This window comes from Canis lupus, chromosome X (assembly GCF_003254725.2).
Source record: "Canis lupus dingo isolate Sandy chromosome X, ASM325472v2, whole genome shotgun sequence".
NCBI lineage: Eukaryota > Metazoa > Chordata > Mammalia > Carnivora > Canidae > Canis > Canis lupus.
This window is the reverse complement of record NC_064281.1, coordinates 30,924,274-30,939,288: the sequence shown is the minus strand read 5'-3', so window position 1 is coordinate 30,939,288 and position 15,015 is coordinate 30,924,274. Positions and strand designations below refer to the sequence as shown.

At 36.5% G+C, this 15,015-nt stretch overlaps 1 protein-coding gene across 5 annotated transcripts in view; it reads right to left on the bottom strand.

Moving 5' to 3' along the window:
* Positions 1-15,015, bottom strand: part of CFAP47 (cilia and flagella associated protein 47) — a 509,395-nt gene that overhangs the window by 469,308 nt on the left and 25,072 nt on the right. For all 5 annotated transcript variants that reach the window (XR_003133488.3, XR_003133486.3, XM_025439582.3 and 2 more), the window contains exons 8-10: positions 13,603-13,838; positions 5,370-5,559; positions 4,406-4,619 (exon numbers count right to left, since the gene is read on the bottom strand). Coding sequence is in view for 3 of the 5 variants with exons in the window: in XM_025439582.3 (XP_025295367.3) it covers positions 4,406-4,619; positions 5,370-5,559; positions 13,603-13,838 (640 nt within the window). In the remaining 2 variants the exon portion in view is untranslated. The remainder of the gene's footprint in view (positions 1-4,405; positions 4,620-5,369; positions 5,560-13,602; positions 13,839-15,015) is intronic.

Sequence of the window (15,015 nt, the reverse complement as noted above, 5' to 3'; positions counted from 1 at the left end):
CAGACATATAGATCAACAGAGCAGAAGTGAAAACCCAGAAATAAACCCACAATTACATGGTATATTAATCTTCAACAAAGTAGAAAAAAATATACAATAGGAAAAAGAATGTCTTTTTAAAAAAAATGGTGCTGGAAAAAGTAGACAGCGATATGCAAACGAATGAAAAGTGGACCATTTTCTTACATCATACACAAAAATAAATTAAAAATGGAATAAAGACCTAAATGTGAAACTTGAAACCCCCATAAAAATCCTACAAGAGGGGATCCCTGGGTGGCTCCGTGGTTTAGCACCTGCTTTTGGCCCAGGGCATGATCCTGGAGTCCCAGAATCAAGTCCCGCATCGGGCTCCCTGAATGGAGCCTGTTTCTTCCTCTGTGTCTCTGCCTCTCTTTCTCTTTCTCTGTGTCTCTCATGAATAAATAAATAAAATATTTTTAAAAAATCCTAGAAGAGAATACAGGCAAGTAAGCTCATTGACATTGGCCATAGCAACTTTTTTCTAGATATGTGTCCAGAGGCAAGGGAAACAAAAGGGGGGAAAAAAACTATTGGGACTACTTCAAAATAAAAAGCTTCTGTTCAGCAAAAGAAACAATCAACAAAACTAAAAGGCAACCTACGGAATGGTAGAAGATATCTGAAACCCCAACAAGGGTTAATATCCAAAATATATAAAGAACTTATACAACTCAACACCCAAAAAATAAATAATTCAATTAAAAAATGTGCAGAAGACATAAACAGACATTATTCCAAAGAAGACATCCAGGTGGCCAACAGATACATGAAAAAACATTCATCATCACTATCAGGGAAATGTGAATTAACACTACAATAAAAGATCAACCCACATCTGTCAGAATGGCTAGAATCAATAACACAAGAAACAACAGGTATTGGTGGGGATGTGGAGAAAGGGGAATCCTATTGCACTTAGTGGGAATGCAAACTGGTGCAACCACTCTGGAGAACAGTATGGAGGTTCCTTAAAAAATTAAAAATAGAACTACCCTAAGATCTAGCAATTGTTCTACTGGGTATTTACTTAAAGAACATAAAAACACGAATTCAAAGGGATACATGTACCCCTATGTTTACTGCAGCATTATTTACAGTGAAGATATGGAAGCAGCCCAATAGTCCATCAACTGATGAACAGATAAAGAAGATGTGGTATACATGTAGTATGGAATATTACTCAGTCATAAAAAAGAATGAAATCTTGCCATTTGCAACAACACAGATAGAGCTAGAGAGTATAATGCTAAGGGAAGTAAATCAGTCAAAGAAAGACAAATATCACATCATTTTACATATGTGGAATTTAAGAAACAAATGAGCAAAGGGAAAAAAGATAGACAAATCAAGAAACAGACTCTTCATTATAGAGAACAAATTGATGGTTACCAGAGGGGAGGTTGGTGGGGGGACAGAGTACAACAGGTGATGGGGATTAAGAGTATACTTGGTGTGATGAGCACCAGGTGATCTATGGAAGTATTGAATCACTATATTGTACACCTGAAACTAATATTACATTGTATATTAACTAACTGGAATTAAAAATTTTAGAAAAAGAATAAACTTCATGAAACACCTCTTCAGCTTTGAGTAGGTGCTTTTTGTAATGTGCAAAATACAGAGGACAAAGTTTATTATGCTACTAAAACATTTTTCCTTATTTATTTGTTAAAAAATATTTATTTAGTACCTATTGTATGCCTGACACTTGAAAACACAGGACATACTGTAGTAAACAAAAATTAGACAAAAATTCCTAACTTGTTTTATTTTTTGTCAAAATAATTAATGAAATACATTAGGAAATAAAAAAGCAATTATGGTTAACAATTTACTACATCATAAAATTTCATTACTAACTAATACTAACCAGAAAGTACCTAAATTTTATGTCTATTAATATGGAAAAAAGTAAATTGAGAAAAATAATTTTGGCCATGTGGTAAATAGAAAATGTTCAGTTTTCTTCAAAAAAAATCATAAAAAACTTATCAAATTCAACAACCAAAAAACAAATAATCCAGTCAAGAAATGGGCAGAAAACATGAACAGACATTTCTCCAAGGAAGACATACAAATGTCTAATAGATACATGAAAAAATGTTCAACATCACTCTGTATCAGGAAAATACAAATCAAAACTGCAATGAGATACCCCCCATACCAGTCAGAATAGCTAAAATTAATAAGTCAGGAAACAAATGTTGATGAGGATGTAGAGAAAAGGGAACCCTCTTACACTGCTGGTGGGAATGCAAGCTGGTATAGCCACTCTGGAAAACAGTATGGAGGTTCCCAAAAAAGTTAACAATAGAGCTACCCTATGACCTAGCAATGGCACTACTAAGTATTTACTCAAAAGATACAAACATAGTGATCCAAAAGGGCACTTGCACTCCAATGTGTATAGCAGCAATGTTCAAAATAGCCAAACTATGGAAAGAGCCCAGATTTCCATCAACAGATGAATGGATAAAGAAGATATGGTACATATATGTGTATACACACACACACACACACACACACACACACACACTGGAATACTACTTAACGATAAGAAATAAAATCGTACCATTTGTAACGATATGGATGGAACTAGAGGATATTATGCTAAGTGAAATAAGTCAATCAGAGAAAGACAATTATATGATTTCACTCATAGGAGGAATTTAAGAAACAAAACAGGGTCATAGGAGAAGGGAGGGAAAAATAAAATAAGATGAAATCAGAAAGAGAGACAAACTTTAAGAGACTCATAACTATAGGAAACAATCTGAAGGTTGCTGGAGGGGAAGTGGATGGGGGGATGGGATAACTGGGTGATAGGCATTAAGGAGTGCATGAGATATAATGAGCACTGGGTATATGAAACTGATGAATCACTGAACTCTACCTCTGAAATTAATAATGTACTATATGTTAATTAATTGAATTTAAATAAAATAAAATTTAAAAAAAATCTAGTGGAACTAGTAATACAATATAAGTTACCTAAATTGAATTTAAATGATTTTTTTTAAAATCTGGCATTTTTAGATCATATAATTAAGACTGATTTAGACAGAAAAATATTAATATCAAATTAACATATGTCTATACAAGCATATTTATATAAGCATAGGAAAGAACTAAAGGGCACCTGGGTGGCTCAGTCAGATAAGCATCTGCCTTCAGCTCAGGTCATGAACCCCGGGGGTCCTGGGATCAAGTCCTGCATTGGGCTCCCTGCTCAGTGGGGAGTCTGCTTCTCTCCCTGCCCCTCCCCCCTGCTTGTGATCTCTTTCTCTCTCTCTCACTCTTTCTCTTTCTCAAATAGATTTTTAAAAATCTTTTTTAAAAAAGGAAAGAACAGAAAAGGATACATTTAAAAATTGCTTCCAATAGATACTTCTGTATGGGAGGGAGTGCAATGAGTCAGAGGGAGAGATGAGTTTTCTTTCTTTATACTCTAAAACTATTTAAAATGGAGTCTGAGTGATTTTTGCACTCCTATGTTTCATGGTACTTGTCAAACGAAGAGAGATAGAAAGGCTGGTATGAATAAAATTTGTAAAATAAAATAATAAGACTGACTATTCAAAAACCCAGAATTTTCCAATTGTGGATAATGAAATAATTACAGCCTAAAATCAAATAATAGTGCAAAAACATGTCTGTAAAATTAAGTGAGCTCAATAACTCACCAAAGGTAAAGAGAGAAGTAGAGAAAATCCAGAGACATCATCAAGTTTAGATAGTATAATGTCTAAAGCAGTGCATAAGCAGGCAGAAAAGAAACTCATTTCCATCTCAAATGTGTAAAAATCAGGATGTCTAGGTTTCTTCTCACTAAGCACTTGTAAGGTAGCAATTTCTTTGAGGTTTACATCGATTTAAATTGAGGTCTAACATCACTTTTGATCCTAATTGGTAAGGTTTTAGTTCAGTTTGGAAAAGGTCATAAGAAATGTGACTTTGAGGAGAACAAGGATGACAAACATAATGATGATGATGATGACAATGACTGGTTTTTCACAATTGCTAATGTTTATTTTTATCTTAAATAAATTAAAACTATCAGCCATACCTAATGAACATGACTATTCTGAGAACTTGATATATTTCTATCATTCCATACTTTTCAACAGCATATTTTAATAATCATCTGATAAACCATTTCCTCTCAAGTACACAGTACAGGTGATGAGAGGTCAGACAAAGCAAATACAGTAGAATTAAATAACCATCACCTCCAATGTAAAACAAATTAAGAGAGAGAAAATAAAATGTTATTACTATTATTATTATCATCATCATTAATTTGTTACAGCAGGACCTGCTCATATCATGTTGGTAAGTGTGCCTTTCAAATTTTCTGGTTTTTAATATAACATGTTACCTGAAAATTTTATCCTGGTCTTCAGACCTGATACTTGTAGCTCGGTCATTGGGAAAGGCTATCAATGCATCCTTCATTGACTCTTTACATAAGCGATGATTGTGAAGGCGTGTCATGGTTGATTGAAGCATTGCAACAGGTGCGCGGTCTTTGTATTTTGGCAAGTCTCTGACCACAAACTGTCCCGCAGGATTAGTAACCAAAGGGGATATACCTTTTATAGAATTGAATATTAAGTTAAATACAGTTTTTAGGATTTCAGCTTTCCAAATAATATCCGTGTATTAATATACTACACCATTGGTTCTAACCCAAAACTAAATCCCTAACCAAACATATTCAGAAAATATAAGTAATTTATCTAATAAATGGACCTACACAAAACAGTTTAGCAAAATACTGCATGCATAAAAAATAAAACATACTAACTTGAAGGAATGGGTTAGCCTATATGACACAATTTTTTATCGATCAAAGAATATCAGCAATTTCATGTGGCTCCATGTATAAAAAATAATTGAGGTTTTTTTTAAATAATTAAGTATTAAATGAAATAGCAGCAATAAGAAAACCCATGGAATGGTCAAAACTAGTTTATATTATAGACTCAAACAAAATGTAGAAGAACAAAGTATAAAAACCATTAAAATATTGAATAAATTTTATAGATCACTAAACCAGTGCTTTTAAATTATAATCCTCAAAATGGCAGCATCAGCAACTATCAGGGACAAGCTAGAAATTCAAATCTTTAGGTTCTAACAAAGACCTAATTAACAATCAATTATGGGATATAGACCAGTGAGATTTATTTTAACTAGCCTTCTAGGTGATTTTGATGCATTCAAAAGGTAAGAACCACAAGATCAGACCACATTTGATATACATAGCTAAGCAATTGGTGTGTTAAAATAATCCTATATAACCTTAATTTTTTTTAAAAAAGGTATCCACATTAGCTTACCAGGATTAATCTTCATCACAACTTTCTTGGTGGAAGGTTTACAGGTGCTTTTGAAATATAAATATATTTGATGAAAAGGTTTCAGAGATGAAGACTGCAAATTTTCATCTGCCACTGTGCCAATAACCTCTATCAACTGCTTTACTTTAAAGACTCCTACTTGATGTGGAATGAATGAACATGTCACATTCTAAAAAAAGAAAAAGTAACCAATTGCTGTAGGCTGAATGTTTGCAAACCCCAAAAACTCATGTTTAAACCTAATGCCCAATGTGATGGAATTAGGAGAAAGGGCCTTTGGGATGTGGTTAGATCATGGGATTAGTGGTCTTATAAAAGAGGCCTCACAGAGCTCCCTAGACTCGTCTAGCATGAGAAGACTACAACCAGGGGTAGCCCGCATGGCTCAGTGGTTTAGCGCCTCCTTCAACCCAGGATCGAGTCCCATGGCGGGCTCCCTGCGTGGAGCCTGCTTCTCCCTCTGCCTGTGTCTCTGCCTCTCTCTCTCTCTCTCTCTCTCTCTCTGTGTCTCATGAATAAACAAATAAATAAAATCTTAAAAAAAAAAAAAAGAGAGAGAAGACTACAACCAGGAAGAGGGCCCTTCCCTGACCATGCTGGCACCTTAATCTAGGACTTCTAGCCTACAGTACTATAAGGAATAAATTTCTGTTGTTTATGAACCATGCAATCTATGGTATTTTGTTATAGCAGTCCAAATGAATTACAAAAATAATATTATATTGTTGGAAAAAATAAAAAGCAAATAAAATACTGTTTATAAAATATTTAAGGAGAGCTAGTCCATCACTGTAATATAAAAGTGGCTTAGAAATACCATATACAGTATTGACAAACCCTTAAGATATATATTATTGGAAAAGTATTTAAGAAAAAAATTAAAAACAATGGTATCGAAGCATGTCCAGAACAGCAAATCAAGGATATCCAAATATCTACTCCTCCACAAAGAGAAAGAGACCACTGGAATAATCGTCAAAATCAACTTTACACGTATTTAAAAATTACCCAAAAGCTTATAAAAATCCAAAGACTATTTAAGAATAAAACAGCTGAATCCCTGAAAGAATAACAGGTTTTGTGGCACTTTTGTACACTGTAATCCCATCCTCCTAGTCCCTGTTTTGAGATCTCCTTAAAAAACAACAGCCTTGTAACTGTGGCAGCTGTAAAAACTATTAGCCTAACTCAGGGAAGGCAAAGATTGGGTTTGCAGGTCTCCAAAAATCCTATCCCCAGAGATTGTCCCTATTTGTCCTGTCTAGAAGCTAGCTAAAAAGCCTACTCATATTTAATTGGCCTGGTTCAGGGATCATTCTTTGTAAACAACTCTCTCTCCCCCTAGTTTTATGCCCTCTTCCCCTACCCTTGCCCCATCAAAAATTCAGCAGCAATTGTTAAACATCACAGCTACTTGAGGTCGCATTACTACTTAAGGCCAATAAGAGGCAAAACAAAACAAAACAAAACAAAAAAAAAAAAAAAAGGAAAAAGGAAAAAGAAAGGAACCCAAAACATTCAGATGATATTTGAAAAGCTCTGACATATTCTTGGGAACCTAGATCACCATACACATGTGTAGAACAACGTATATGCCCAGGAAATATTTGAGAAAGCTCTGATTTCTGACTTCTGGCTGACTTTGAGACTCTGTACAAGGTGAAATTAAAGACCAAAAAGAGCTATAAACTACCTGACAGAACAATGAAGATATGCTTTACCCAATACACCTACACAAAGGTTCTTGGCAACGGCTTTGAGACTTATTAATTCAAGGAATTTAAGAGAAGCTCTGCCCAATCATTAGCTAACCCATAAATTAACTGAGCAGATTCTTGTTTGGCTACACATAACAAAGATAACAACCTTTACAGACTCATGTAGAAAGTCACTAAAGAAAAAGAACAACAAAAACAAATAGTGATAACAATAAATCTTGGGAACTATCGGATTTCAGAATTGCCAAATTATATCATTTAACATGCCCAGTTTTCAACAAAAAATCATGGGACATGAAAAGAAAGAGAAAAATGTGGCCAATACACAGAAAAAAATGCAATAAATAGAAACTGTGCTTGAAGAAACTCAGATGTTGAACTTACTAGACAAAGATGATAAGTTGACTATTATAAATACCCTCAAAAGACTAATGGAAAATATGTCTAAAGAATTAAAGGAAGACACCAAAAGCAAAGGCAACAAAAATAAAAATAAACAATAAATAAAGTGGGGCTTCATCAAACTTAAAAGCTTCTGCACAGCAAAGGAAACCATTAACAAAATGAAAAGGTAACCAATGAGATGGGAAAAAAATATCACTCATTAATTATCATCACATCAACATCACTAGTCATCATAGATGCAAATCAAATATCACTCATTAATTATCATCACATCAACATCACTAGTCATCATAGATGCAAATCAAAACCACAATGTGGTATCATGGAACACCTGTCAGAGCGGCTATTATCAAAAAACACAATAAATACTAAGTGTTTAGCAATAAAATAAGAACAAAACATTGCCATTTTTTGACAACCTAGATGTACTTTGAGGGCATTATGCTAAGTGAAATAAGTCAGACACAGAAATAGAAATACCATATGAACTCACTTCAATGTGGGATCTAAAACCAAAACACAAACAAAAAAACCAAGCTCATAGATACACAGTAGAGACTGGTGGTAGTCGGGGCAAGGGGAGGTAGATGGGCAAAATAGATGAAGGGAGTCAAAAGGTACAAATTTCCAGCTATAAAATAAATAAGTCATGAGAATATAACATACAGCATAGTGACTACAGTTCATAATACTGTATCACATGTTTGAAAGTTTTGACAAGAATAAATCTTAAGAGTTATTATCACAATTGAAAAAATATAATTATGTATAGAGATAGATATTAAATAGACTTATTATGGTGATCATTTTCCAATATATACAAATATCATTACACTGTACACCTGAAACTAATGTTACATGTCAAATATTTCCTGATTAAAAAAAGAATTAGAAAAGGTATGAAAACATCCCACAAAATAGAGACTATCAATAAAGTAGAGAAATTGTTAAAAAAAAAATAATGAGAAGGATATATGGAAAACTCACAAATATGTTAAAATTAAATGGTACACTCCTACAAAACCAATGGGTCAAAGAAATCTCAGGGGAAATTAGAGAATACCTTGAGATAAAGGAAAACTGTAACACAACATACCAAAACTTATGAAATGCAGTAAAAGCAGTGATCAGAAGTAAATTTAAAAGGCCTAGGGGATCCCTGAGTGGCACAGTGGTTTAGCGCCTGCCTTTGGCCCAGGGCGAGATCCTGGAGACCCGGAATCAAGTCCCACATCAGGCTCCCGGCATGGAGCCTGCTTCTCCCTCTGCCTGTCTCTCCCTCTCTCTCTCTCTCTCTTTCTCTCTTTCTGTGTGTGTCTCTCATGAATAAATAAATGAAATCTAAATAAATAAATAAATAAATAAATAGCCTTCAATCAGGGTACCTAGATTGCTCAGTCCATTGGGCATCTGCCTTCTGCTTGGTTTGTGATTCCAGGGTCCTGGACCAAGCCCCGCATTGGGCTGCCTGCTCAGTGGGGAGCCTGCTTCTCCCTCTCCTCCCTGCTTGTGCTCTCTCTCACTATCTCTGTCTTCTCTCTCACTCTCTCTCTCTTTCAAATAAATGGATAAGATCTTTAAAAAGGCTTTTAAAAAGCCTTTAATCAATAACCTAAATTTCCACTTTAGGAAATAGAAAAATGAACAACAAAGTAAGCCAAAGTGAAGAGAAGAAAAGGAATGGTAAAGAAAAAAGCAGTAATACATGAAATAAAGAACTAAAAGCAATAGAGACAATCAACAAATCTGAAACTATAACTTTGAAATGACCAACAATGAAAAATCATTAGCTAGACTCACCAAGCAAAAACAATAAAAGACAAAAACTCAATTTGCTACAATTGAAAATGAAAGAGAGAATACCACTATCAACTTTACATCAATAAAAAGTGAGGGAACATCAAAGTAAAAAGCTTCTGCACAGTGAAGGAAACAATTAACAAAACTAAAAGGCAACCTACTAAATGAGTGAAGCTATGTACAAATGACATACCTGATAAAGGGTTAGTATCTAAAATATATAAAAAACTTATACAATTCAACACTCAAAAAAAAAAAAACCAATCCAATTAAAAACGAGAAGACATTCTTTCTCCAAAGAAAACATACAGATGGCCAACAGATATATGAAAAGATATGCAAAATCACTCATCATCAGGGAAATATAAACCAAAACCACAATGAGACATCACCTCACATCTGTCAGAATGTCTAAAATCAACAACACAAGAAACAACAAGTATTGGTGAGGATGTAAAGGAAAAGGAACCCTCTTGCACTGTTGGTGGGAACGCAAACTGGTGCAGCCACTATGGAAAACAGTATAGAGGTTCCTCAAAAAGTTAGAAAGAGAACTACCCAGTGATCCAGCAATTGCACTACTAGGTATTTACCCAAAGAATACAAAAACACTAACTCAAAAGTATATATACATGCCTATGTTTATTGCAGTATTATTTATAATAGCCAAATTATGGAAGTAGCATAAGTGTCCATCAATATGTGAATGGATAAAGATGTGGCACAAATATATATTTTTAAATATATATTCTAATATATGTATATGCATATGTATACATATACATATATTAGAATATTATTCGGGCATATAAAGAATGAAATCTCACCATTTGCAGCAACATGGATAGAGCTAGAAAATATAATGCTTAGCAAAGTCAGTCAGAGAAAGACAAATACCATATGATTTCACTCATATGTGGAATTTAAGAAACAAATGAACAAAGGAAAAAAAGAGAGACACAAATGAAGAAACACATTTTTTCTAAGATTTGTTTGACAGAGAGAGCACAAGTAGACAGAGCACAAGCACATGGGACTTGACCCAGGACCCTGAGATCACGACCCAAGCCAAAGGCAAATGCCTCAACTACTGAGCTAGCCAAGCACCCCCAAAGAAACATTTAACTGAGAGAACAAACTGATGGTTACCAGAGGGGAGGTAGTGGGAGGAATGGGAGTAAGGAGTGCACTTATCATGATAAGCACCGAGTAATGGATGTATGGAAGTGCTGAATCACTATATTGTACACCTGAAACTAATATAACAATGAATGTTAATTATACTGGAATTAAAAAACAATTTATAAAACGTATTTAAATAAAATAAGTTCATTTGAACAAAGTAGTTGATTTCAATAAATAGAAAACCAAAACTTGACACACACAGACACAAAAACAGTATGAGGTAATATGATGAACAAGTGTATGCCAACAAATTAGATAACCTAGATGATATGGACAAATTCTTGGAAATCTGCAAATTTGTTATTCTATAAAGACAGATTAAATCTATCCAACTTTGGAGGGATGGAAGTCATTCTAATGAAGCAGGAAGAGTTATAAATATAAGCAGGGAGCCTGTTGAGGGACTCCATCCCAGGACCCCAAGATTATGACCTGAGCCAAAGGCATTTGCTTAACCAAATGAGCCACCCAGGCACATCTGAATTATACACTTTAAATGTATGAATTTCATGGTATGTCAATTATATTTCAATAAGCTAGTATTAAAAAGAATAATTTAGGTCACTTCTAAATAATCAAAGACTATCTGACCGTGACCAACCTGTGCACACCACAGTCATCCAGCAATTCCGTTTCCTAGATTAACTTTTTATTAATTTGAAAGTTATTAGTGCTTGAGAAACCCAGAAACGCAGAGAGTTAAAAACTGTATTAGGAACTTGGCTATCAGACACGTTTTGAAAGATGTGCGTGTCCTGGAGAAAATAGAGTTGGTAGATTTAAGCAAACTGACCTAAAGAAAGGCTAAGAAGCAGTTAAAAAGCAAACGTTTTACATAGTGGTTAACATCAGTTATTATTCTATAAAGACGGATTAAATCTATCCAACTTTGGGGGGGACGGAAGTGAGTCATTCTAATGAAGTAGGAAGAGTTATAAATATAATCTGCATGCATTTAAACATGTATACAATAGTTCCTGATTGCAACTGGGAGAAAGCTTCCATCAATAATTTTATGAGCCGTATCACAAAGCGGTGGAGAAAAGATGGTAACACAAGAATCCGAGGTGAAACTGGAAGCATTCATGCTTGCTACTGTTTAGAGCAAGGCTCCAAACTTTTTCTGTAAATGGCCAGACAGTAAATATTGTAGGCTTTATGGGCCATAGAACTGTAAAAATTAATAAAGGTAAACTTCACTAAAATGGAATCAGGAGGCCAGAAGGAGGAGCTCTCATGCCCTGCCACTAGACTTCAATTACAGGAAGAATCATGGATTGGAAAGAATCATGAGCTACTGGTCCCAACCGAAAAAGATGTACATTGCTTCTCCTATAAGAAATCAACTACCCCAGCAACTCAGCCAACAGAAAACTGTTGTCACCCTGAACTGCTTTTCTTCCATGGACTTTCCTTCAAAATAACCACTGCCAACTTCCTCCTCCTCCATAAAACAACGTTCCTCTCTTTGGTTGTTGGACTAGCCTGTGGTTTTTGTCATAGCTTGTTTGCCCAAATTACAGTTCTTTGCTATTCCCAAGTAAATCCAGTTTGCTGGCAAAATAACTATCATATTTTTAAAGTCAACACAACTCTCTCACACCTATTCAACTTTGCCTTTGTAGTGTGAAAGCAGCCATAGGCAACAGACAATAAGAGCAGCTATGTTCCAACAACAGTTTACTTAAAAAGACAGGTGGCAGGCCAGATTTGATAGTCTAAACCTCCTGGTTTAGAGGACAAAGGCAAGAGTTCTCTGAGTAGCGAGAAAGAAGCTGGCCTGGTACTCACAGGTGTTCCTCAGAGTTAAGCTTGTCTGCTCCACACCAGCAGTTGCTCCACACCTAGGCCAGTTAAGGATCATCAGTGGGGCTCTAGGAGGGCACGGAAGTGAGTCTACCACAGGTGCAGCCACAGCCATAAGGAGCTGAGCTGTGCCACCTGTGTCCCTGGGTGGCCCTGCTATGCCCCCAGCACCGCCCATGTGGAACCCCCATACTGATTGTGCAAGGGGATGGTGGGGTTGCGGTGGCAGGCTATTTCTCTGCTATACCAGCTGTGAGATAGTACGAGTCACTCCAAGATTACAAGCACCTGTGCCAAGACCCAAGCCTGTGCCAGGATCTGTTGACTCCCTACGCTCAGATAGCTCATAACTCACCTGATGCTGGCCTAATGATGACAAGCCTCCTGATGTGAGCCTACCCCACACCCACTACCCCTCACTGTGCTGGTGACACAGAATGCCCATGACCAGTGGCGGCAGGATGCCTTTCACATCAGCTGCTGAAGAGCTAGCTGGGGGGGACAAGGAGCATGCACTCATGCAAAAGGTTGAGAAACTCACCCCTCAGCAAGTCGTAGGACTATATATAGTGGCTAGTTTCCCCCAAACCACCTCAGCTTGGCAAGGCTGGGAGCCCTCAGAGGCAAAACTGCCAACCCCCTCCCTCCTGTGGTGGGTTATAACTATAGCATGAGGCTATAGCCCCTGCCCTTGAGGTACTAGACTTCCATTTGTCCCACATGTGTGCATACCAGCTGGGGCAACCTTCAGTCTAGAGGTGAGGCCCAAAGTATCTTGCACCCCCTTTCAGCATCTCTGAGATTGGGACAAGTGCCTGGTTCCTACCTCCTTTTCACTTTTTGCAGCTATTGGCAGCTACTAGCTCAGGGGCATCATCCTTCTGGTCACTGGGTTCCACTGTCCTAGACAAAGGCTTCAGGACTTGTTTCTGTACCCACCAAAGGAAGGGGGGACTAAGGCTCCATGATGAATATTTAAGTTTAGGGGCTTGCCTCCTGAGACATTGATAAATAAATACTCTCTCAGAAAAAAAAAAAAAAAATCCTGAGAAGCAATAACTATGTTTTCTACTTCTAAGCATTCCCTACGGTGTCAAATGCTTTTCCTGCCACATGAAAGGGACTTAACAAATAATTATGGATACGGTATAAGTGCCAACACAAAAGTATTCATAACTAGGCCACAAAGAGATACAATTTATAATACTGGAACAAAATGAAATTTTTAATTCTTGCATGTCATTTTAGCAAATCTTAAAATATCTGAAGCATGTGAAAGCCTCGAATAATTAGCTTACCTGGACACATCCTTCATCAATCCTGCCCTTCTCAGGATCAATTTTAAAATGTGCAGTCTTTTGAAAGCGGTACATCACAGGAAGTGAGTTGGATCGATTTTGCATGATACACAGAGTCTCTGAATGTTCACCCATGAAACAAGGTGCAAAATTAAGGACCTTTCCTGGATCAAAGTGTAATAAGACAGGAAATCCTGAGCCTGTCAGTGCTAATTCCACTTTCTGAAATCGATCACCTGGAAAAGCAATAATAGCTTTTTAACATAAAAAGTGTTGGGAATCCAGAATATATTTGCTTGGTCCAAAAGGTGTCATCTGAAAGACCTGAGGAGACATGGGTAGTTCATTCAATCTTTCATTCAACAAAATTATTAAGTGCGTTCTCTATGCCAAAGACTCTTCTAGGCTGTGGGGATACAGCAGTGAATGAAACAGACACTGTTCCTGCTCTGGTGGACTTTATAATCTAGTGAGGTGACACTGGCAATAAAATAAGGAAATATGTAGCATTTCAGAGAGGATAAGTGCTATGGGGAAAAGTAATGTAGGGTGAAGGGGTGCACCATTTGTCACCCAAAAATATGCCTCTTTGGCATAAGGATTATTTTAAGCTGATTATTGTTATGTAACAGCAGACACAAGAAAAGCTCTGAAAACTACAAAGAAGAAACTCTTATCAAAGAATGCAGACACTTAAATCTGCATAACAACTATACCCTCCTTTACTGTGATTTGCCTGAAAACCTCCCATAACTGCCTGACCCACTACAACAACTTTTGTCTTTAGCTGGAGATAGTATTTAAAGTAATGGCTTGGGTCATTTTGGAGAATTACTCAGGTCTTTCCCACCTATAGAGGAGGCATACTTGTCATTAAACTTCTATTTGTTTGTTTTTTTCCCCCCTCTTAATCTGTCTTTTATTAAGGGAGGCCTCAGTCAAGAACCTAGAGAGGTACCGGGAAAATTATTTTCCTTCTCCTACAAGGGTAAGACAGAACACAATGTCTGAGGGCTGCTCCTTTATATGAGAAAGTCCAAAAAGGCATCTCTTAATAGGGAGACATTTAAGCAAAAAAATATAAAGGAACTCAGGAAGAAAATCCAGGAAAAGTACATTCCAGACAGACAGAAGAGCAAATACAAAGACTCTGAGATAGGAATTTCCTTGGCACATTCCAAAACCGTTAAAGAACCAAATATGGCTGGGTAAGAGTAGCAGAAGAAGGGTGAGACATGGTCATATTTAACATACAGTTTTAAGGGGAGAGTTAACAAAATTTGCTGATGGACTGGATATAAAATAGAAAATTGAGGGGGTCCCTGGGTGGTGCAGCGGTTTAGCGCCTGCCTTTGGCCCAGGGCGCGATCCTGGAGACCCGGGATCGAATCCCACGTCGGGCTCCCGGTGCAT